Source organism: Giraffa tippelskirchi, chromosome 1 (genome assembly GCF_054371585.1).
Source record: "Giraffa tippelskirchi isolate mGirTip1 chromosome 1, T2T-mGirTip1v1.2.pri, whole genome shotgun sequence".
Classification (NCBI taxonomy): Eukaryota; Metazoa; Chordata; class Mammalia; order Artiodactyla; family Giraffidae; genus Giraffa; species Giraffa tippelskirchi.
The window spans coordinates 130344182-130368330 of record NC_137275.1 but is presented as its reverse complement, the minus strand read 5'-3'; the positions used below and the strand labels follow the sequence as shown (position 1 = coordinate 130368330).

Sequence of the window (24149 nt, the reverse complement as noted above, 5' to 3'; positions counted from 1 at the left end):
CTCAACTTAGATTTATAATTATTGCATTATCCAGTTTTCTTTTCATTCAAATTGGGAAAAAATAAGTTATAGACAAAAATACATTTATACTGTCTTTTATATTTACCTATTTAGTTACTTTTACTGGCACTCTTTATTTCTTCAAGTTTATCTGACGTCAGTGATTCCTAAGATTTTGATGTTTACTCTTGCCATCGCTTGACCATGTCCAGTTTACCTTGATTCATGAACCTTACATTCCAAGTTCCTGTGCAATACTGTATTTGAATTACTGTTTAGTGTCCTTTCATTTCTGTTCAAAGAGCATTCTTTAGTATTTCTTGTATGACAGGTCTTCTGACCATACAGGATTCTCTCTGGTTTTGTTCATTGGGCAATGTCTTAATGTTTCCTTTGCTTTGGAAGGATAGTTTTGCTTGATATAGAGTACTTATTAATTGATCTTTTTTTTTCCTTCAGCACTTTGAATATATCCTTCTTCATGGTTTCTGATGAGAAATCAGCCGTTGATCTTTTTATTTTTATTTTTTTTGAAATATAGTTAACATCTCTACCTCTTTCATGTGTGCTTAATCATGTCCAACTTCTTATGACCCCTTGGCCAGGTTTCTCTGACCATGGAATTTTCCAGACAAGAATACTGGAGTGGGTTGCCATTTCCTACTCCAAGGGATCCTCCCTATCCAGGGATCAAACCCACATCTCTGTGTCTCCTGCATTGGCAGGTGGGTTCTTTACCCACCTGGGAAGCCCAATATATTAAGTTCTGGTTTGCAGCATAATAGATCAGCATTTATATGCATTGCAAATTAGTTATTACAAGAACTATAGTTACCATCTGCAGTGAGTAACTTACTGAGCATTCCTTGTACATAATAAGTCCCTTCTTTCTTGCTGCTTTCAATTTTTTTTGACTGTGGTTTTCAGCAATTTATGATGTACCTAGATTGGATCTGATAGAGGTGGACCAAAGGGTCAAAGTAGATGATTAAATAGTTAACCCCACTCAGTTCAGTTCAGTCGCTCAGTCGTGTCCGACTCTTTGCGACCCCATGAACCGCAGCACGCCAGGCCTCCCTGTCCATCACCAACTCCTGAAGTCTACCCAAACCCATGTCCATCAAGTCGGTGATGCCATCTAGCCATCTCATCCTCTGTCGTCCCCTTCTCCTCCTGCCCCCAATACTTCCCAGCATCAGGGTCTTTTCCAGTGAGTCAACTCTTCACATCAGGTGGCCAAAGTATTGGAGTTTCAGCTTCAACATCAGTCCTTCCAAAGAATACCCAGGACTGATCTCCTTTAGGATGGACTGGTTGGATCTCCTTGCAGTCCAAGGGACTCTCAAGAGTCTTCTCCAACACCACAGTTCAAAAGCATCAATTCTTCGGCGCTCAGCTTTCTTCACCATCCAACTCTCACATCCATACATGACCACTGGAAAAACCATAGCCTTGACTAGACAGACCTTTGTTGGCAAAGTAATGTCTCTGCTTTTAAATATGCTATCTAGGTTGGTCATAACGTTCCATCTAAGAAATAAGCATCTTTTAATTTCCTGGCTGCAATCACCATCTGCAGTGATTTTGGAGCCCCAAAAAATAAAGTCTGACACTGTTTCCACTGTTTCCCCATCTACTTCCCATGAAGTGATGGGACCAGGTGCCATGATAGTTTTCTGAATGTTGAGCTTTAAGCCAACTTTTCCCACTAGGAGATTGTAAATAGAAAAAAATATAGGAGACCCCAGTAAGTTAATGATCACTCAAGAAAGCAGGTTTGCTTAACCACAAAACCAGACAGGCTTGCTGAGCAATAAAACCACGCAACAGAAGCATGGGATGTGCCCCTAAACAATAAAACAATGGTGGCATGAGATCTACATCCTGCCCAGTGAGCTCAGTAAGTTAATGATCCCTAGGACATGCTCTCTGCACTCGTGAAAACAATAACTGATGAAAAGGTGACCTTTCAAAGTGAAAGACTTTCATTGTACTGACACCTGAAATAATTGTTCTATAGTGCCATGACAGTCCTAGCTTGACCATGTAGGGAGAAAAAACGCCCCTCCCCAATTTGGAGAAGGAATTGATGATGTAAGCATGACATCTACTTAAGAATGAGAAAGAAAGTTGTCTTTTCCCCCTCCCCACTTTTCCTTTGATTATAAAACTGTAGCCCACTAAGTTCCCAGAGTGCAGCACCCTCTCGCCCACCTGATTGTAAGCCTCACAAACATCCTACTCCAGTAAGTCACTTATTTATCACTTTGCCTCTTGCTGAATTCTTTCTGCACTAAACAAAACTCCAGAGCTGTTTGAAGCCCCCCTGAAATGCTACTTGCTTGCAGATTGTTGAGCTTCTTGAATGTGTAGGTTTTCATTAAGTTTTTGAATGTTAATGACCATTGCAAGTATTCCTTGTTTCTTTTTTTCTTTAATTTTTCTCTCTCTTCATCCTGGGAATCCCATTATGTATATGTTGGTATACATGGTGATATCCCACAGGTTTTTGATAAACTCTACTGTATTTTCCTCATTATTTTTTATTTCTCTTTCTCATAAAAGATCATCTCAATCAACCTATCTTCATGTTTACTGAATATGTCTTTTGTCAGTTAACATCTGATGTTGAGTTTCTTTAGTAATTTTTTCATTTTACTTATTGTACTTTTCAACTCCAGAAGTTGTTTTGGTTCTTTCTTGTAATCCCCGCTTCTTTATTGATATTCTATTCAATGATGCATTTTTCTCATACTTTCACTTAGTTCTGCAGTTTTTCTTTAGTTTTTAAAATTACCTGATTGAAATCTTTATCTAGTAAGTCTAACATCTGGGTTTCTTCAAAGACATTTCTTAGTGACTCCTTCTTTTACTATATATGTCATACTTTATTGTTTCCTTGCGTGATTCATAAGCTTTTTTTTTGTTTTTCAAACTGGCAGTTTAATGTGGAAACTCTTGAAATGAGATTCCTCCCTACCCCTTGATTTATAGTTGTTGTTTGGTTTTTTTGCTCTTTGTTTAGGGACTTTCCTGAACTAATGCTGTAAATTCAGTATTCTTCGTGATACATGGTTTCTGAAGTCTCTTCCTTGTTAGCTTAGCAATCAGCTAATTATTGGATAGAAATTTCTTTAAATGCTTACAAGCAATAAATTTCTCAACTTTGCTGTGGGACTCTGTATATATATTGAAGCATTCCTTTAATGCTCAGGCAGGCAGTTTATAATTCTACCTTACCTTTCACTTTCTGTTTGTACGATGTCTCAAAGTCAGCCAGAGGTGAGAGCGTCATAATTCTTTCCTGTGATACATATTGCCCTGGTCATGCACATAGACCTAGACATGTGTGCAGCCCTGTACATGGACCTAGCCTTGTAGATTCCTAGAAATATGTCAGAGTTTTTCAAAGACCCTCATAGACATCTTAAGAATTCCTCAGCTTTTTAAATATTTTGTTCAGTTCTTTGTTTGCCCCAACTGTTAGCATCACTTCAGGTACCTGCAGTGTTAAATGATTACCACTGATTGTTTTCTGCAAACCACTTCCCTTTCTTCTCCCCTCCCAGGGAAAAGGCTATTCACACTGAGTGAGGTCTGCTACTGCTAAGTCGCTTCAGTCGTGTCCGACTCTGTGCGACCCCATAGACGGCAGCCCACCAGGCTCCGCCGTACCTGAGATTCTCCAGGCAAGAACACTTGAGTGGGTTGCCATTTCCTTCTCCAATGCATGAAAGTGAAAAGTGAAAGCGAAGTTGCTCAGTCGTGTCCAACCCCTAGCGTCCCCATGGACTGCAGCCCACCAGGCTCCTCTGTCCATTGGGATTTTCCAGGCAAGAGTACTGGAGTGAGGTCTGGATAAGGTCAAATAAGAATAAGCTTTGCAAATGGGAGTTTCCAGGAAGTTGCCAAACAGGTGAAATAATGACAGTTCTCTTAGAGTGGTGTTTTGGGGAACTCCAAACATGTTTTTCCCTCTCCAGTGGCTAGTAGAGCACTCTTGGTAGTCACTGTGATTGTGATGCTGGTATGATAGGAATGAGTGTAGGGCAAATTAAAATCTTGTACAGCTGGCCTTGCTAAAATTTAGCTTTTCTTTTGAATACTTGTACCCCTTTGGTTAATTTCTAGATTTCTGAAAAAGTTGATTTTGACAACTTCAGCCAGTACTTTTATGGTAGAGCAGCTTTTGCTGTCATTGCATTTTTGGGGGACTAACTATTCAGAAGGCCTTACTCTGCTACCCACTGACATTATTAACATTTTAAAGGAAAGTGTAACACTCCCTCCACTAAAATTCCCTTGTAGTGTTTTCCTTAAAGTATCAACATGAAAGGCAAATAAATATACAAGCATACAAGGACTGGGGAATGCAGCAACAACAAACCTATACTGGTAAAAACTGGTGAAGAAATCTTACTAACCAAAAATTAAGTTTAAAATATAAAATTTAAGCATTAAATGGAAAGAGGACAAGGGGAGTCTTTTAGAGAGCATGAAAATAATCTATACCTTGATTTGAGTGATGGTCACTTGTGTGTATACATATGTCAGAACTCATTGAACTCTTCACTGTATGTAAAATATACCTCAGTTAAAAAGGGGACAACAGAGGATGAGATGGTTGAATAACATCACTGACTCAATGGACATGAGTTTGAGCAAACTCTGGGAGATAGTGGAGGACAAGGAAGCCTGGGGTGCTATAGTCCATGAGGTCACAAAGAGTCAGGCATGACTTAGCAACTGAACAACAAAAGCAAAAATACAGAGCTTAGGAATGGAAACACTGGGAAACTGTATGATAAACCCTGAATTCATTTAAATATACAACTGTGAGTAAACAGCTATGGCAGTTATAAGTCCAGGACAGAATGTTGACTCTACAGAAATAGAGTCAAGTATCTCCCAAATATAGGAGATGGATGTACAGTCTGGAGAAGGAAATGAGGAAAGTATATTATAATGTATGTTTATCAGTTATCTATTGCTACTGAAAAGATTACATTGACCTTAGCAACTTGAAAGAACCTAAATTTTTATTCTCTCAGGCTTTATAGATCAAGATTCCAGAAGCAGCTTGGGTCACTCTGGTTCAGGGTGTCTCAGGAGGCTACAGTAATCAGCAGCTTAGGTAATGCTAGGGGAATGACTTCTAAGAGGGCTCACTTGCATAGCTGTTAGTGAAACACTTCAGTTCTTTGCGACATGGATTTCTTTGTAGGGCTGAAAGCGTGACAGCCAGCTTTTCTCAGAACCAACTATTAAGAGAGAGCAAAACAGTAACTTTTCATGACTTAGCCTTACAAGTCACCATATTCTGTTGGTTGAACAGACCAACCCTGAAGCAATGTTGGAGGGGATTACATAAAGGTAGGAACACTGAGAGAATCATTAGGAGTCATCTTGTAGCCTAGCTATCACAGTCAGCTAATTTCCTTAGCTTTTTTAGCCAGGAGCCATTAGATACTGCCCACGAGTTAGAAACCAGTGCTTCCAGCCTCCTAATGTTTTTATATGATCCTTTTTTGTTTGTTTGTTTGTTTTATTGCACTCTTAAGAACCCCATTTCCCTTAGAGAAGCATTTGCTAAATTTGAGTAGATCTTTCTCTCGGGCTTCCCTCATGGCTCAGACAGTAAAGAATCTGCCTGTAATGGAGGAGACCTAGGTTCGATCCCTGGGTCAGGAAGTTCCCCTGGAGAAGGAAATGGCAACCCACTCCAGTATTCTTGCCTGGAGAATTCCCATGGACAGAGGAGCCTGGCAAACTACAGTCCATGGGGTTGCAAAGAGTCCGACATGACTGAGCAACTAACACTTCTCTCTAGTGTATTTAAGTTTTTTTTCTTGTGTTAAAATCAAATCAAACTAATTTGATGTTTTAACATTTTAAAATTCAGTATATAGTAGTATCTCATTTTAGTAATTATTTCTGCCTATTTGGTGTCCACGTATGCTTGGAGTGATCTTGTAATGAGTGTAGTTATTTCTAAGTGGTAAAAATTTGGATAAATTTATTTTATTAGCTATCCTCCTAAGTTCTTGACTCTCCTCTGAATTGCTTAGAATTCTTTTTATACAGAGCATGTGTTGATATTTACAAGTCAGACTTCAAAAATAAATTTTATAATATTCAGTAATGGTGAGGATGTAGGGAAAAATGCTCATCCATGTTGGTTAGAATATAAAATTGGGTACAGTCTTCTTCAGGGGACAATTTGGTAGTATCTGTCACAAAGTTAAATGCCACTCATATGCTACAAATCAAATTCCATTCCTGTAAATTGGCCCTAAAATATTTATTTACATACACAAAGACAGGCATAGAGTGTTCATTGCATCATTTATAATCATAAAATGTTAGCAACAGTTGAAATGTCTAATAATAGGTAAATGTTAAGTGGATTATGGTGTATTTCTGCTGTGAAATACCATGTAGCTTAGAATGATGAAGATTTCATAGTGTGCTACATGAGAAAATTCTAAGATGTGAGAAACATTGTTACTTACTACGTATGGAATAGCTCCAAATGTGTGTTTAAAAAAAATATAAACCTAGATGTATATATGTAAAAGTGATAGTCACTCAGTCATGTATGAGTCTTTGCAACCCATGGACTGTCCCCCAGGCTCCTCTGTCCTTGAGATTCTCTAGGTAAGAATACTGGAGTGGGTCGCCATTCCCTTCTCCAGAGGATCTTCCCAACCTAGGGATCAAACCCATGACTCCTGCATTACAGGCAGATTCTCTCCTGTCTGAGCCACCAGGGGAGCCCATATATGTACATGTTTGTGTATTAAATGGATAGGAAGGAGATTGGAAAGATTCACACCAAATAAACCAGGATACCTTTAAGGAATGAGAGAAGGGTTAAAGATAGAGGAAGGACTTTTTTTCTGAGTTTGTGAATTATTTTTATGGGGAATGTATGCATGTGTTCTAACTTAAAAATTTTGAGACATATCTCTCAGTGTGGAAGGTGAATTGCAGAAATTATTGTAGCTCTCAAGTAGAAAATTTCATGGTCTTAATTAAAAAGGATCTGATCCGGAGGATTTTTCATTTTATGCATCTTAGATGACTTGTTCTTTTCATCAAAGTTATTTCCATTATCTAGGCAAAGGAGCTGAGATTCCAAACTGCAGGAATGAGGACTGGAAAAAACAGTTTTTGGAAGAGAAAGGATTGGATTTAGTAAGCATGTGAAAGTTTGGAGAATGAGTGAAATGGAAGATAAAATTGAGATGAAGGACACAGGAAGAAGAGCAGATTTAGAGGAGGAGGCTAATGAATCAAGTTTACTGTGTTGAAGGCCTGTGGGAAATTCACATGATGCTATCTAGCAGATGGTTTGAAAGGAACAGTCTGGTGCTCCAATGATGACTGAAGTGACTTAGCAGCAGCAGCAGCTAGAAGTCACTGGTATTTAGATACTTTAAACCATGATTGTTGGTCGTTGAGATGACCAAAGGAGGAGAGAGTGTAGAGTGAGAAAAGATGCTTAAACATGGAATCTTGGGGCACAAACATGAAAGGAGATAACACAGCAATCCCTGAAGTTGGCTAAAAAATTGTGTTGGGGTTTGTATCCAGCATTCCAAGCATGAAGATGATGTGAGTGTCACATGCCACAGGAAGTTGGAGGAAGAAGAAACATTGAAATTTGTAGTACTGGGGACTTGGACAAGAATGGTTGTGGTGGAGAGCCCTCTAGTGGAAGGGAGCATGGTATTTGAGGAACTGGAAGGAGCCTGATAGAGCTGAAGCTCAGAAAGGAATATGAATGAGATGGGCAGGGAGACTTTTTCATCCTTTGAACACAATGTGATCACTTCCTTATTGGAAAGAAATTAATCAGGGGTTAGTTTTAGTCTCTCAGTTTCTCAAGGTTATATGTAAATTTCTCTTTTTGTCTGCCCTGTGAAAGGTAGAAAAGAGCTTTTGAGGAGGTAAAACTTTCAGAGAATGACATTGTTTTCAGCAGGGGAAACAGTGGTAAAGGGAATTAGGAGAATTTTCTCCCAGTAAAGAGAAGCTGCAGGGCCTTTTGACACCTAGCTCAGTTGAAGTTCCAAAGACATGGAACAGCCCCAGAAGAAGTTTCTAACTAAGAAATATCATTGTAAAATGTATTATTGTAGATGCTCTAGTTTTATAGTGCCTTTTCTGGAAAAAGCTACCTGATTTATTACCTTGTTTTCTTATAAAAACTGAGATTAAGTTTACAAGAAGAAGTTCCTTGTTTATTTCTTCCTCTCACAAAAGACTGGACAGGAGGCTATTCTTTATTAACTTCTCTCTCTGTTTTATTAAATTAATTATTACACATAGAGAAAATTGCAAAACAACATATATTACAGTTAACATTGCTTACCCTAGAGTGGAATTGGCCAGGGAAGGGTGAAATTAACTTCTTTTTGCACTTATGTTTTGTTTAACTTAATTACAGTGTTTATAAAGCAACCAATAAAGTATGTTATGTTTAAAGGGAAAGGATAAAAATAAAATTAATAAATATTTGTAGACAGAATAAGAAAACAGTATAGAGATGCACAATGGAGGGAGAGTCCGCCACTCTATATTCATATAGTGTATCTTCGGCTATATGTGAGCTTTTGTTACTGTACAAAACAACATAGATTATATAAAAGTATATGTATTCATTAAACTATGTACTTTTCCATATATCATGGACCTCTTTCCATATTGATACATACTTCATTTTTTTTAGCACTACATAGAATTTCAAAAACTTTTTGGGAAAAAAAATTTTTTTTATTGAAATACAATGTAAAGAGAAAAGTGCCCTGTTTAATGACTTTTACAAAGTGAAGACACACATGCAGCCACCATCCAGATTAAGTTCAAGAACAGTACTGGTGAATACATAGGCCTTTCTCATCCTGCCTTCAGTCATTAAACCTCCCTCCTAATCACAGTTAAGCACTATTCTGATCATCATAAATATAGATAAAATGGATCTGTTTTTAAACTTTATGTGAATTGAATCATACAGTATTGTGCATGACTCTGTATGTATATGTCTGACTGTTTTTGGCCAACATTATTTTTGTGAGATTTATCCATTTGATTGCATATAGCAGTAGCTTACCCTTTTTCTACTTGGTATAGTAGTCTATGGTGGCTCAGTGGTAAAGAATCCACCTGCCAGTGCAGGAGATGTCGGTTCAATTCCTGGGTCAGGAAAATCCCCTGGAGAAATGACAACCCACTCCAGTGCTCTTGCCTGGGAAATCCCATGGACAGAGAAGCCTAGCAGGCTACAGTCCCTGGGGTCACAAAGAGGTGGAGATGACTGAGTGACTAAACAACAGCAACAGATAACAGTCTATAGTAGTGTATAGTAGAATACATAAAAACCACAGTTTGTACATTTTCCTGTTATTGGGTATTTGAGTGTTTTTGAACTAGGGACTATGATAGAAAATGCTCATAAAAGCCTTCCTGTATGTGTTTTTGCTGCTGCTGCTAAGTCGCTTCAGTCGTGTCCGACTCTGTGCAACCCCATAGACGGCAACGCACCAGGTTCCGCCGTCCCTGGGATTCTCCAGGCAAGAATACTGGAGTGGGTTGCCATTTCCTTCTCCAGTGCATGAAAGGGAAAAGTGAAAGTGAAGTCGCTTAGTCGTCTCCGACTCTTAGCGACCCCATGGACTACAGCCTACCAGGCTCCTCTGGCCATGGGATTTTCCAGGCAAGAGTACTAGAGTGGGGTGCCAGTGCCTTCTCCATATGTGTTTTTAAACACATTCTTTTGGGTATGTACCCATTTCTGTGGAAATGAATTGCTGGATCATATATGTTCAGCTTTAGTAGATTCTAGTAAATCTAATAGATCTTTTTAGTAGATCTAGTAAATCTAGTGATTTAGTAGATAAACTCAGTTCTTTCCCAAAGGGGCCCTGATATGTTACCCTTCCATCAGCTATATGAAAGTGGCCTATACTCCATTCCCTGTCAATGCTTGGAGTTGATGGCTTTTTGTTTGGCTGGTTTTGGTTTTCTGTTGTTTGTCTCTGGCTGTTTTAGAGCATTAGTTTACAATTCTGCCCGGGATTTTATTATATTAATCTACCGTAATTCACTGTCCATTTGCTGGGCTCTTGCCCTGTTCCCTTGCTACAGCACAGCCAGAGCTTGAACAGCTCTAACGTCTAGTTGACGCTGTGGTTTGTTCTGTGTGTGATCTGACTCTTTGAGGAAGATGTAATACTGTAGGTACCAGAACCAATATATTCTTTGTTTTTTTCTTAACAGATTTTCCTCAGATTCCCTCTGTTTTTGAGTAGTATGATGCCAGTGTAAGAATCCATGTAAAATAGTTTCATTTTGTTGACATGAAAATCAGTTTTGATTTCATGGTTGTAAATGGTTGTTTTCTTCACTGTTGTTAAAAAGTCACATAAAAAAAAAATAGTGTAATACCTGAAACCAGACTTTCAGTGAAAGCACTGGTAAACACAGCCAATTTAATTATACTGAATAATTTGCATTCTCGTAGAACAAGCATACAGTAATAGCAACCAGCACCTGCATGACATAGATCTTCAGCCCATTGGAAGACTGCTGTGAGAATGATCTGAGAGCATAATCCCTTTGTTTTTGGATAACTCTGAATTTCATCCTTTGAAAATGAAAGGTGTTACCAATCAGGGAACCATGCTTCAGCCCAACCTTAACAAAACTCCCCTCCCCCATTGACTCAAATTTTCTTTTAATGTGGAGTTTTAAACAAGTACAGAACTCTACTCCAGGGACTTCCTTCTGATGAGTTCAATGTGATCACTAGACTTCCTGCTGCTTCTCATGTTGGGCATGTGATTACTTCATGATAACCACTCTTCCTATTGTGCAGTACAGCTTTAAACAGGTGTTTTCACAGGTGGTATTCGGTACTATCCAGTTACCATAAGTAATTCCTTGTGAGAGTTTAGATACTGTTAACCCTCTATGGTCACTGAATGGTCTTTTGGAAAATGCCTTATGAGCATGTAAGACAGTTTTATATTTCCTATTATTCTTTGCTTTTGTCGGTTGTATGTTGAATTATTCATTTTTGGAATAGCTATGATGACCAGAAGGAGCATGTTACTCTCATCCTAGTGAATTTTAGACATGCTTTTTTACTTTCACCTGGAGGTGTTTCACATTTATTATTAATTGCTGTCAAGAACTTCTTAGTGATAGCTGAAAACTCCTGCTTTACATTCTGTTCAGTGTTTGGATAAGCCTGTTAAAGGAACATCTTTACCTCTTGGGATTTTTTAAGAAGTGCTGTTGTACATAGCTGTAAGTCTTCCAGTTGTTAGTTGTCTGTACTAACAAGTCTGAAAATAAATCAACAAGCGAGCTAGCCTAAATGAGTTAACATAATCCAGAAACTTTATTGAAGAGAGTATTTTCAATGACCTCTCCTTTCTCAGCCCCTGAATCTTTTTATCAGTATCAATATTGTGTTGTCTTGGTTTTTTTTCTTCTAAATATCTGGTAAAAGTTCTAATGTCATAAATCAAGATTGGGGTGGAGGTGGTGACGGTGGTTGAAGGAGCACAAATTGAATCAACTTCTGACTATATCTCATATTTGGGACCTGGTTTAGAGATGAATTTGGAAAGCATTTTGAAGTCTTGGTAAATAAAATGCTTTGACCTCTAATAGATCATCTCTGAATCTATCCTTGCAGTCAGCTTTTACAAAGAAGCCCAATATTAAAAGCCTTGCTCAAGTTGCAGTTTCTGTGTAGAGTAAGAGAGTAAAGTACCCAGTAACCTAGTGCCAAGAGACCCCCTCATTAACTTCCCTGTCATTGCAGCACCCACAGCAGCTGTTTCTCTTTCTTCATAGGTATCAGCCAGAGCCGGATCTCTCACTGGTTATTGCAGCAGGGGTCAGACCTGAGTGAACAGAAGAAAAGAGCATTTTACCGATGGTATCAGCTTGAAAAGACAAACCCTGGTAAAAAGTGTTTTCCTTTTTTTAATTGCCTTTGAAACAGGACAAGTATAATTAATTACCTTATTGAATCCGTGTGCTGATTTGTCTTCTCCAAGGTAGTTCCATACGCTGCTGTTGCTCCTTTATGCCAGAGAACTCTCTTTAAAACCTAAGCCCTGATTATTGTACCAGTTTTTAGTTTAGTGTTCAGCATTATCTAGTCATCTTCACTGCTTCCTCCAAGGTCCCTCTCTGTTTCCAGGTTGTATGACATTTCTAACCGTAATTGGAAAGAATGGTCATGATTGTCAGTGGTCAGTTTTTTTTTCCCCCCTCAACTAAAGGTGCATACAATATTTCATACCTAGTTTTATGTGTGTTTGTAAATCTTGTTTTAGTTAGTAATACAAATTTAATATTTTTATTTTGTTCACAGTATACCATTTCCAGTGGTTCCTGCTAATAATTTTCTGTTTCTAATTCTAATTGTGGGTAATGAATGTGTCTTTGGACTTTAGAGTGAGCTGCCCGATTGACTTTGGGGCTTCGAATAGAATGAAATCTTAAGGGAAAAGATCACAAAAACTTTTGTGTCAGAAGTTACCAGGATCTACAAGATCTGTTGCAGGATACTTTTAACAGGTGGTATATAAAGTAAAATCTGAAGTTTTTGACAGACTGTTTCAGTCTACACATTACAAAGACTGGTCGCAGTGAGGTCAGTCTCAAGTTTAACCTTGTGACTGAGCTTCTTCTGTAACACTATAGCATTAAAGCCTTTGCTTACAGACTAAATTATCAATCCAAATATTGTGTATTGAAAACTCTTAGCTAATAGTAGCATTGGCTCTGAGGTGGAAATAGTGTTATGGAGACATGTTTGTGTGTGTGTGTCTGTGGTAAGACTTGTTTTTCAGAGATCACTTTTTATTTGAAAGGTTTGGGCAGACGAAAGAGAACAGAGCATGCTCTCCCCAGTGAATTTTTTGAACTAACCAGCCCCCCATTTTCTATACTGAAATGTTACAGATATACAAAAAAGTTGAAAAACTAGCACACTTAACACCTGCTTACCCTCCTCTTAGATACAGTGATTGCTCACAATTTGCTGTGTTTGTGTTATACCTATAAAATAAATAAAAGAATTTTTAAATGTATGGGTATATACAAACACACTCTTTCTCTCTCTTTAGCATTTGTCTCCTTACAAAAAGGATAATAATAACCACAGCCCCTACTATCACTCTAGGAAAATTAATTATAATTTAATATCAGCTAATATCCAGTCCATATTCACATTTCTTTAGTTGTTGAAAGAATGTTTCTTGTAGCTTTTTTTGAACCAATTTTTAATTGGTGTGTAGTTGATTTACAATATTGTGTTAAGTTTCAAGTGTACAGCAAAGTGATTCAATTATATATATGTTTCAGATTATTTTCCATTACAGGTTATTATAAGATACTGACTGTAGTTCCCTGTGCTGTACAGTAAATCCTTATTGCTTATATATTTTATGTATAGTAGCTTGTATCTGTTAATCCCATACCCTTGATTTATTAGCTTTTTTAAAAATTAAATGTTATTTAGGTTGACAAATTGGAATTTGTTATGTCTCTTTAGACTCTTCAATCTAGTCACTTAAAATTTTTCTTTCGTGGCATAAGTTTTTTAAACCATCTAATCTTACAAAGCGTCCCACATTCCGGGCTTTCCTTTTTCCTCTTAGTGTGAGCTAACTTGTTTTTCTGTAGCCTGTGTATTTCACCTAAACTGAAAATTAAGATTGGAAGCTTGGTTAGATTCAGCTTAAATTTGTTTGGCAGGAGTAATTCATAGATTGTTTAAGGAGGACATTTACTCATGTCCTTAATTAACTGTGAAACACATGAAATAAAATGAATATGTGATAAACTAGGTATAGTAAAATATTATGGGTTATAGGTACAGACATTCATTATAAAATTCTTTCATCATTGCTGTATGTTTGAAAATTTTCACAATAAAACATTAGAGCAAATGCTTTGTAGGTAATTTTGCCTCATGTTACCACATGTCAAGAGGCGTGTAAAAGTCAGTTTGTAGCACTACTCATTTGCTAAGTTTGATTATTTGTTAAAGTGGTGGCCACTGGATCCTGTTTTGGCAGGTTGTAAATAATCGCTTGGGCATTATTTTGACGCTAGATAAATAGCCTTTTTTGCCAGTGGTCTTAGCATCCATTGATGATGCTCACCTGAATCAGTTATTCTGATGGAGGATTGTAAAATGGTGATGATGTAATCTAGCACTCCTCCACTATTTATTAGCTGGCAGTTTTTCTACAAAGAGGAACTTTCATCTTTAGATATTTTTCTAATGACATCTAGATATGCAGGCAAACCTCTCAAAATAATGACTTTTTTGTTGCTGCCATTAGTTACACGTTCTAAAACAGCACAGTTTAGAAAAAAATATAATGCAAATGATGTATGTAATTTTAAATTGTCTAATAGCCACATTTTAGAAAGAAGAAATTGTTAGAATTAACTTTGATAATATATTTATGTTTGTGTTATCACTTCAACATTTAATCAACACTTTAAAAAGTTACTGAGATCTCTCTCCCCACTTCTGTGCTTCCTTTTTCTTTCTTTTTCCCTCTCTTTCTTTATTTTCCTTTGAAATCCAGTGTGTATTTTACACTTGAAGCACCTGCCATACTTCACATGCTCAGTAATCAGGTGTGGCTAGTGGCTACCATATAGGACAGTGCAATCTAAAGATTCATGTGGATGCCACACTTCAATCTGAGCTCTAAATAGTCTTTCCAAAGAGCTGACTTCTTCCATGATCCACAGCACAGCAAATCAGATGGAGAGGAACAAAAACATGGCAATTGATCTGTTGAATACAGCAGCTTACACTGTGATAGCAAGGGTTCGGCAAGGTAAATAAGGAACTGTGTCCAGGGGTTTCATAAACCTGGTCATATGCCAGCAATTGGCTACCAGGGGGAATATCAGAGGGATTGTTCATGTTCCAGAGTATATATAGCAGAGCAGTGAAGAATTTGGAGGACAAAACACTAGTCAACTCTGTCAGGCAATCAGCCTCCATAAGAGAAGGGATTTTTGTCTCTTAGGTTTGGCACTTAGATCAGTGTTTGACATATAATCTAATCATGGCTGATAAAGGTAAATTCCCACACTGGATTTCAGGGCTGGACTTTAGTCTTAGACAGGGACTTGGATACCAGGAAAAGGAATTCCCTAGAAACAGGAAAGCTGACTATCATGTCAGCATTGTTGTAGCTCATCAAGATAGCACTGTCAATTGTAGAATTCTACTACTGGAATTCAGTTTCAACGGGAAAAATGGGAAAGGACTAACAGCACTCATCTAACTGTTGATTAGCAGGTATTTTTTTAAGGATATAGAGTCTCCCTTTAAGAATAAGTTCCTCTAATTATATGCATTTGCTGTTCAGTGAAGTTACATTACCCACTGTCCCCTTTTTAAAGGCTTCCTATTTTTAATTTGAAAATCAGATCCATTCTGGTGGCTTCCCCGGTGGCTCACAGAGTAAAGAATCTGCCTGCAATGCAGGAGACCTCAGTTTGATTCCTTGGTTGGAAAGATCCCCTGGAGAAGGAAATGGCAACCCACTCCAGTATTCTTGCCTGGAAAATCCCATGGACAGAGGAGCCTGGCGAGCTACAGTCCATGGGGTTGCAAAGAGTCAGACAAGACTGAGCGACTAACACACACACAGATCCATTCTAGTTCTGAGTTCTTTCTAACTTTCTAGTCTTTTCTGTAGGATGTAATTTAAAGTTAGCTGAAGAGAAGAGGGTAAGTTAGTGATTATCAGTTGGTCATTTTCATTGTATCAACAGTAATTGGATATTACCAGTTGAAATTTAATTTTTTAAAAGGTTTTCTTTGTACTTTCACCTTGATTAAAAGAAGTAATATGGTACAGAATTTTTTCTAGATAAATTCACTTTTATTGACCTTAAAATAACCTTTGGTTTTAGCTAAAGAATTGTATTCTTGTTTCATGGACACTTTGGAACTATTAGCCAAAATTACATTAGCATCTAAGAATAGCTTATCCACTGTTTAGTCAGTAGTTGCCTATAATACATCAGAATCTTCTTTGCAAGTCTTTGCAGAGGTGATTAGAATCCAACTAAATGTATCTCAGTCGAGAAATGGTTAAATAAATGATGATATATTTGTATAATGGAATACTGTGGAGGCTATGTAGCTATTTTTTAAAGGTGACTTTACAGGAATTGAATTTATATGTGGTAATATCAAATTTGTAAGTGAGTAAAGTAGGCTACTATGATACAGTATATTTCTATTTATATAGGGGGATACACACACATAAGTATGTAGTTATATAAACATGGAACATCTCTGGGAAGATACATAAGGAATTGATAAGAAAGGCTCTGCGGGGGGAAAATGAAAGAAGAGGAGGCCAGGAGTGGCACGGACGTTAGTTATGTAACTTTTTCTGTGTCTTTCTAAATTTTGTACCATGTACTTGTGTTATATATTCCAAAAACACATTGAGAAGAAGAGAGGGAGGGAGAGAGGCCAAAAAAGAAAATTATCTACCTGTTTATAGCTTTCAAGATATAAAAAACTGAAGAACTTAGGTTCACATAATTCAGACCTGTTTTGAGAGGCAGTTAGTTAGAAAATACAATGTCAGTGATTTTTATTGATCTTTTATTTCATATTTTTTCTCTGTCCAGGACAGATAGCTTAATCAGAAGAAATGTAAATGGTATTATCCCTTTGCATATATTCTGAGAAAAAATGAAAAATGAAGGAAAATCACACAGTGAAAAGGTGCCCTTTTTTCCCCTCTAAATTTAAGCATTCAGAAAAACGACCAAAAAAAGAAAAAAAATTTTGTACATTCTGTGCCTTTATTCCTGGGCTCAGAGCATTTCTCTCTGTATAACTTATTGAAGTTCTCTCTTTTCAACCCCTTCACTCTAGATCCATTTGAATAGTTCTTTTTTTTTTTTTTAAGTCTCTCTTTTAGTGGACTCAGCAAGAAAAATAATAGAGTGGATATTTATTTTTTACTGATAATCCTACAGATACAGTGTAGTTCTCTGATAAACAGACCAATCATCAGAATTTCCTAGCACAGCGCAACACCTGCCAAGACATATGAATAAAATAGGCTGGTGGAAGCTGATCAAATACATTTTATCTTGTTTCTTACGAAAACATTTACAAGAATATGCTTATTTTTAAAGCAGTGAGTATGAAATTTAGCATGGTTGACATCAAAAGCCCCTTTATTTAATTAAATTAAGCTCTGCAGTCCTTTTGCTTGTCTAATTTAAACATTAGTACAGCAGACAGGGCTTGATGAGTTCTTCTTGGCTCATGGCTGTGATTCTGCATATTTCTAAATTAAACAGTTAAATAAAGTTTGCCAAGAGGTTTATGCAACAAGCACATGAAGTAAATTTGGAGATCAGAGGTAATGCCTCCTCCCTTCACTGTTGCAGAGTGTCAGAGCCTCAGGGAGATCATGTGTGTGACAGTGGGGAAGATGAAAAATTACTTATAGAGAAGCTAATATCTGTGAATGGAGTAGTAATGTGCTTGTAGTCATTGTTTTATTAGCTGATTGGCAAAGACTCACCCAGAAGTAATCCTGAGAAGCAAGAAAATAATTATATATGCAAAGACAACAGTTACCAAAATGTTAAAAATCTATCAGCAATTTAGGAATAGTTTTTTTTTTCTCTCTCTCTCTGTTGGATTTAGATTTGCTAGATAAATCTACAGAATGCTGTCTTGCAAATTTTGCATATGTTTTGAGGGAAAATGCAAAATTAAGGAAAATCACACAATGAAAAAGTCCCTTTCTTCCCCTCTAAGTGTAAAGCATTTAAAAAAACAAACAAAAAGTGTCAGAGTCTTTGTGTCAGGGATGGCATATGCATTTTCTTAACAAAATCTTGTCTTAATGGGGGCCCAGATATAATGTGGAGAAAGTTTCCGAAGAGAGCACAGGTAACACACTTCCTATGGGGAAAAAATAGTGGGTTCCTTAGCCAACACAGAATGCCTGTGTTTTACTTCTTACATACATTGTTCCTGCATCCTACTATCTTTGTATTTTTCTCTCAAAGTCAATAATTTTGAACCCTTTCTTGGGTTATTCATTGCTCTCCATCTGTTTCAACCAAAGCAAGAGGAACAGGTTTCTAGATCATATTTGTGTTTATTGTAATATTTCCAGCATGCATCTTGTGCTGTTTTAAAATACTACTACATTGACAAAGGAAAAGGAGCAAGAAGAAACCCTCAAGGGTAATGGAATAATATTATATTTCAAATTAAGGATGTTTATAAGTTTGAAATCATTCAGTTTCTACCGTCTGTGCATAAATATCCTTGAATTCTTTTAACGTAACCAGGCCACTGCTTACTTGACTCTCTTCCTCCTTCCCTCTCTCCCCCTGCCTCTTCCTTCCTGACCAATTTCATTGAAGTTTCCTTTTTCTAGAAAACCTGGACAATACAGAATATTATGAAGAAGCATAGTTACATTACCAATCAACCTTAATATCAGGAAAGAACCATTATTGTCACTTGGCTTATTCCTTCCATCTCATGATTTGGTTAAGATTCTTTGTTTTCTTTGTGCCCATTTATCACTCTAAGAAAGCATGCCGTAGTTACAGATACGGCCTACTAGTTGCAACTCACTGACCTATTTCTTGTCCTCCACCCACTGAAGCCCTGAAGTTCTATATCCTTTTACCAGAGCAGACCTTGGATGGGGCCCTGCTGCCCCACCCAGATCATTTCTACTTCTGTCTTAATCAGCCATGGTAACAAGTTTGGCTCTGTTTTGGTCTGTAGAATCGTGGCTGTAGAATAAAGTTTGTATATTCTAACTTAGACTCCAGAGCCCTCATTATACTGTAAATCCTGCTTGCATTCAGAAGAATACCAAAACAAGGATTCTGAAACTCTCTAGCCCCATAATTCCCTTTTTACACCTAAACTTTGTTAATTTTGAGTTGGGCCCAGACCTAATTGCCAAGTTATTTTGGCAGAACAGAGCTCTCTTTCTTGAGCTATCTAAAGAAAGGTTTCAATTTAGAGTTTCATAGTGTGTGGGCCAGGAATTTTTTAAATCAGGGATCAGCAAACTCTTCCTGTAAAGGGCAGATAGTAAATATTTTAGGCTTTGCAGGCTGTGTGGTCTCTGTCACAGCTACTCAGCTCTGCCATTAGAGTACCAAAAAAACAGGCAATATGTAAATGAAGAAGTGTGGATATGTGCCAGTAAAACTTTTTTTAAACTGTGGCAAAAGGCCAGACTGTGCCACACCTTTTAAGCTATCAGTCTATAATATCTTCTATAGGTGACATATTTGCCCATTTGAGGAAGAAGTCAAATATTTACATCACACATAACAGGAAATCATGTATATATTAAGAGTGCAAACAAAAGTGAAAACTAAAAAAATACTCTGAATAATACAAGATACATTGACCGTAAAGGAACAGATGAACAGATTTGACTATACAAAAATTAAGATCACAAAGCACACCATAAACAAAAAGTCAAAAGACAAACTGGAAAAAAACAGTTGCAGTCTATATGACTGGCAATCGGTGTGGTATCTATACGCCAGTGAGAGGAATAACTTGAAAGAAGGACAAAAGTTCACAAGAGAAGATACATTAAATAATTGTCAGAAAATAAGAATATATGTTCATTCTTCCTAATAGTGAAATATTTTTATTAGAATTTTTTTTGCCTGCCAAATTTATAAATGTGAATGATTAGTAACACAGTAGTCAATATGTTGGAGAAAATTGGGGAAATAACTGGAAATGGTTGTGATGTCTTCTATTAGTTCTATCTTATTGTGTAACAAATTACCCCACAGCTTAGCAGCTGAAAACATCAAGCATCGATTATCTCACAATTTCTGTGGATTGGGAATTCAGGAGTTGCTTATGAGGTTGTAGTCAAGCTTTTAGCACGGACAATCCCCACGGACAGTCTACATCTAAGGTCACTCCTGTGAGTCCCTGCAGGCTCCAGTTCCTTACAGCCTATTGGCTAGAGATGCCAGGTCCTCCACATGGACCTCACCATTGGCTTCCTGAGTATTCTTACTACATGGCCACTAGTTTCCTGCTGAGCAAGTGATCTAAGAACCAGAACAACAACACAGACACCACAGTGTATTCTGTAGTCTAATCCCCAAAAGGTGGCATGCCATCATTTCATGACATGTTGTTGGTCACATAAACTAATCCTGATACAACAAGGTCAATACAAGGAGGTAAGATTCCTCAGGAGCCACCTTGGAAGCTGGTTACCACACAACTGTATTGGGATTGTATGTCTGGAGCCTACTGTCTGTCAGCTGTCCTCTCTGCATAGCTTCTGCTGCAGCTAGAGTGTCCAAATTGGCTTTTTTCCTCAAATGTCTGGTGCCTGGGTGGATTTCACAGGAGCAGCTGGGAGCAGACTGGGCCTCTTTCACTCCATGTGGCTGGCTTTGGCTTCCTTAAAACAGCGTGGTCTCAGGTTAGTCATAGTTCTTATATGGCAGCCAACTTCCCCCAGAACCAGCATTCCAGGAAATCTAGTCAGAAATTGCAAAGCTTCTTATGACCTGTGCTGTGTGCTTAGTTGTTCAGTCATGGCCGACTCTCTGCAGCCTCATGGACTGTAGCCACTAGGCTCCTCTGTCCATAGAATTTCCCAGGCAAGATACTGGAGTAGATTGCCATTTCCTACTCCAGGGGGTCTTCCCTACCTAGGGTTCAAACCCACTGTCTCTTGCATCTTCTGTATTTGTAGGAGGATTCTTTACCACTAGCACCACCTGGGAAGCCCTTATGACCTAGCCTCAAACTATCTCCATTTTCTGTTGTCACAGCGTGTCGCAGGACGTACCCAGATTCAAGGGCATGATTACCAGGAGGTGTGACTTACTGTGAAGGGCCGTCCTTGGAACCTATCCGAGGAATTTATGTTTAGGATAGATGATGCTGCCTTACTCTAAAATGGGAGCAATGAAGGTCATATAAATTGGTCTGATTCTGGATATATTTTGAAAATAAAACTGATAGGATTTGCCTGTGGATTAGATATATATTATAGTATGTAAGGTATAAACAGCAGAGTCAAAGGTGAATCTGAGATTTTTGAGCTGAGCAGTTTGAAGACTAGGGACACCATTTTCTTGGATGGAAAGATGGCAGGGCAGCAGGTTTGGAGAGTAAATGAGGATTGGTTAAAATATTGGACATTTGTATAAGACAGTGCATGTAACGATGTAGCCATTAAGGGGATGTCAACAAATCTGTATGTAGTACAGTAGAAACACTATCCGTGATATTAATTGCAGGGTATAATAAGTATAATTCCAGTTATGGAAAAAGAAATACATTCATGCATGCATTATTCAACCGTTGAGGTTGAGAAAAGACTAATCTGAATTAGTAAAGTATCTCAGTTGTACATTTTTTCCATTGGTTTTAGTAGATTCAAGAGGTGAGAAATAGTATAGCATTAATAGGTAGAATTATGGAGATCTGATTTAGTTAATAGACTAAAAACATCAAATATCTCTTTCTGATGCTATATTTCGGAGAAGGCAATGGCACCCCACTCCAGAACTCTTGCCTGGGAAACCCCGTGGATGGAGGAGCCTGGTAGGCTGCAGCCCATGGGGTCGCGGAGAGTCGGACATGACTGAGCGACTTCACTTTCACTTTTCACTTACATGCACTGGAGGAGGAAATGGCAACCCATTCCAGTATTCTTGCCTGGAGAATCCCAGGTATGGAGGAGCCTGGTGGGCTGCCGTCTATGGGGTCGCACAGAGTCGAACACAACTGACGCGACTTAGCAGCAGCAGCAGCAGATGCTATATTTGGCTTTTTAAAAAAACGTTTACAACAATTGTGTGTGTTAGTCACTCAGTTGTGTCTGACTCTTTGTGACCCCTTGGACTGTAGCCCACCAGGCTCCTCTGTCCGTGGAATTCTCCAGGCAAGAATACTGAAGTGGGTTGCCATTTCTTTCTCCAGGGGAATCTTCCCGACCCAGGGATTGAACACAGGTCTCCCGCATTGCAGGCAGACTCTTTACTGACTGAGCCGCCAGGGAGCAACAATTGGGGTTATCTTAAATTCATCTCCTACCTGCATACTTTGTTTAAAGGCCTCCATTTTCTCAGCAACCTGAAGCCTTTTAAATGGTAATAAAAGGATCTGAACATGTAGGGTATATTGTTCAGAAAGATTAAAACTGTCAAGTAGGAATCTCAAGAAAATTTTTTCAGAAGAAGATTCTCTGACTAAGTTGTCACTGGACCAAAAACCATATATCCTTATTCCCCTGAAGAGATAGATTTTGAGCTTTGTTGACATAAACAAAAATAAAAGACAAATGACTAGCTGAAAAAAAAATGACACTTAAAATAATTAATGATGGGATTTTTTTTTTTTCCTAAGGAAGAGTTTTTGTCTCCTGAAATTTTTATTTTGGTCAAATAATTTTTTAAATGTAAGTATCAAGTGTATAGGGCCTGCAAGTTCCAGTGAAGGAGCAAAATCAGTTGTTGATTTCACAATATATTTGTCATGCTGGTTTTAGTAAATTACAAGATATTTACAAAAAAGTATCTTGTTTATTTTCAGGGGCTACGCTAAGTATGAGACCAGCACCCATTCCATTAGAGGACCCGGAGTGGAGACAAACACCTCCCCCAGTCTCAGCCACATCTGGCACCTTCCGACTACGGCGAGGCAGTCGATTTACCTGGAGAAAGGAGTGTCTGGCTGTCATGGAAAGGTACCTGTCTCCTTTTCCTAGGAGCAATCTCCCAAAGTGAGGAAAGAGAAACTTGGGATAGATGTGGACCCTTCATTTCAAACAAGTAATTTGAGATCTAGATTCTCTTAAATTATTTTGAGGTAGAATAAGTGCTGTATTATTGAAATACTATTCATCTTACCATTGAGAATTCATAAAACTGGAGTTAGCATCTCTCAATGTAATTTGTGTCCTCAGTGATTTAAGAAACTTTAAAATAATTTTTTTGAGTTTAGATCTTTGTATTATACTGTAGAAAAACTCATTGAAGTCTTATTTTCATAAAAAATATTGAATAACTGTGTAGGAGGCCACTGAGACCTAACTTGTTTTGATAAAGGAGTACAGCCTAAATGAGCTTCGTCCCAAAGGCTTGAAGTACATGTTTTTGACTTTGATTTCATGTCCTCTGACTCTAGCACCAGTTCCTGATCCATAGTAGGTACTCAGTACTTTGTAAACTTTAATTTGACCTTAGCTTTAGTCTTCTCATTTGAAATTATGTAAGTTAATTAAATGTGTTTATGAAATGTTCTTTGGCGCTAAGCCAAAGAATTGATGCTTTTGAACCGTGGTGTTGGAGAAGACTCTTGAGAGTCCCTTGGACTGCAAGGAGATCCAACCAGTCCATCCTAAAGGAAATTAGTCCTGAGTGTTCATTGGGAGGACTGATGCTGAAGCTGAAACTCCAATACTTTGGCCACCTAATACGAAGAACTGACTCATTTGAAAAGACCCTGATGTTGGGAAAGATTGAAGGCAGGAGAAGAAGGGGATGACAGAGGATGAGGTGATTGGATGACATCACCGACTCAATAGACATGAGTTTGAGAGTAGACTCTAGGAGTTGGTGATGGACAGGGAGGCCTAACGTGCTGTAGTCCATGGGGTCACAAAGAGTCGGACATGACTGAGCGACTGAACTGAACTGATGAAATGTTCAGTATATTTAAGGTGGATCCTATAGTATAATTATCCTTTTTGTCTCCTACCTGTAAGTAACGTTTATAGAATCTTGGTTTGATGGAGAGTTTTTTATATGCAGTAAGGTAATAATTGTCTACTAGAAAAGTATTTATCTCCCAAGATTAAGATGTAGAGAAAAAGAATATATTAGGCAGAGATGAAAAGCATTGAACTTTTTCATATTGTGATTTCTCAATAATTTAAATAATAGAATGGAATTGAATGTTTAAAACTAAATTTAACTTCTAAGTATATATATACTTACATTGAGCCCGCTTCACATTTTTTTCCTGCTTTCTACTCTGGCCAATTGAATGGTATACTGAAAAGAACATTTGACTGAGTCAG

At 37.8% G+C, this 24149-nt stretch overlaps 1 protein-coding gene across 50 annotated transcripts in view; it reads left to right on the top strand.

Annotated features, from left to right (window-relative positions):
• HMBOX1 (homeobox containing 1) overlaps positions 1-24149 on the top strand; it is a 188455-nt gene that overhangs the window by 113741 nt on the left and 50565 nt on the right. For all 50 annotated transcript variants that reach the window (XM_081496660.1, XM_081496749.1, XM_081496601.1 and 47 more), the window contains 2 exons: positions 11869-11979; positions 22661-22814. In XM_081496660.1, the coding sequence (XP_081352786.1) occupies positions 11869-11979; positions 22661-22814 (265 nt within the window). The remainder of the gene's footprint in view (positions 1-11868; positions 11980-22660; positions 22815-24149) is intronic.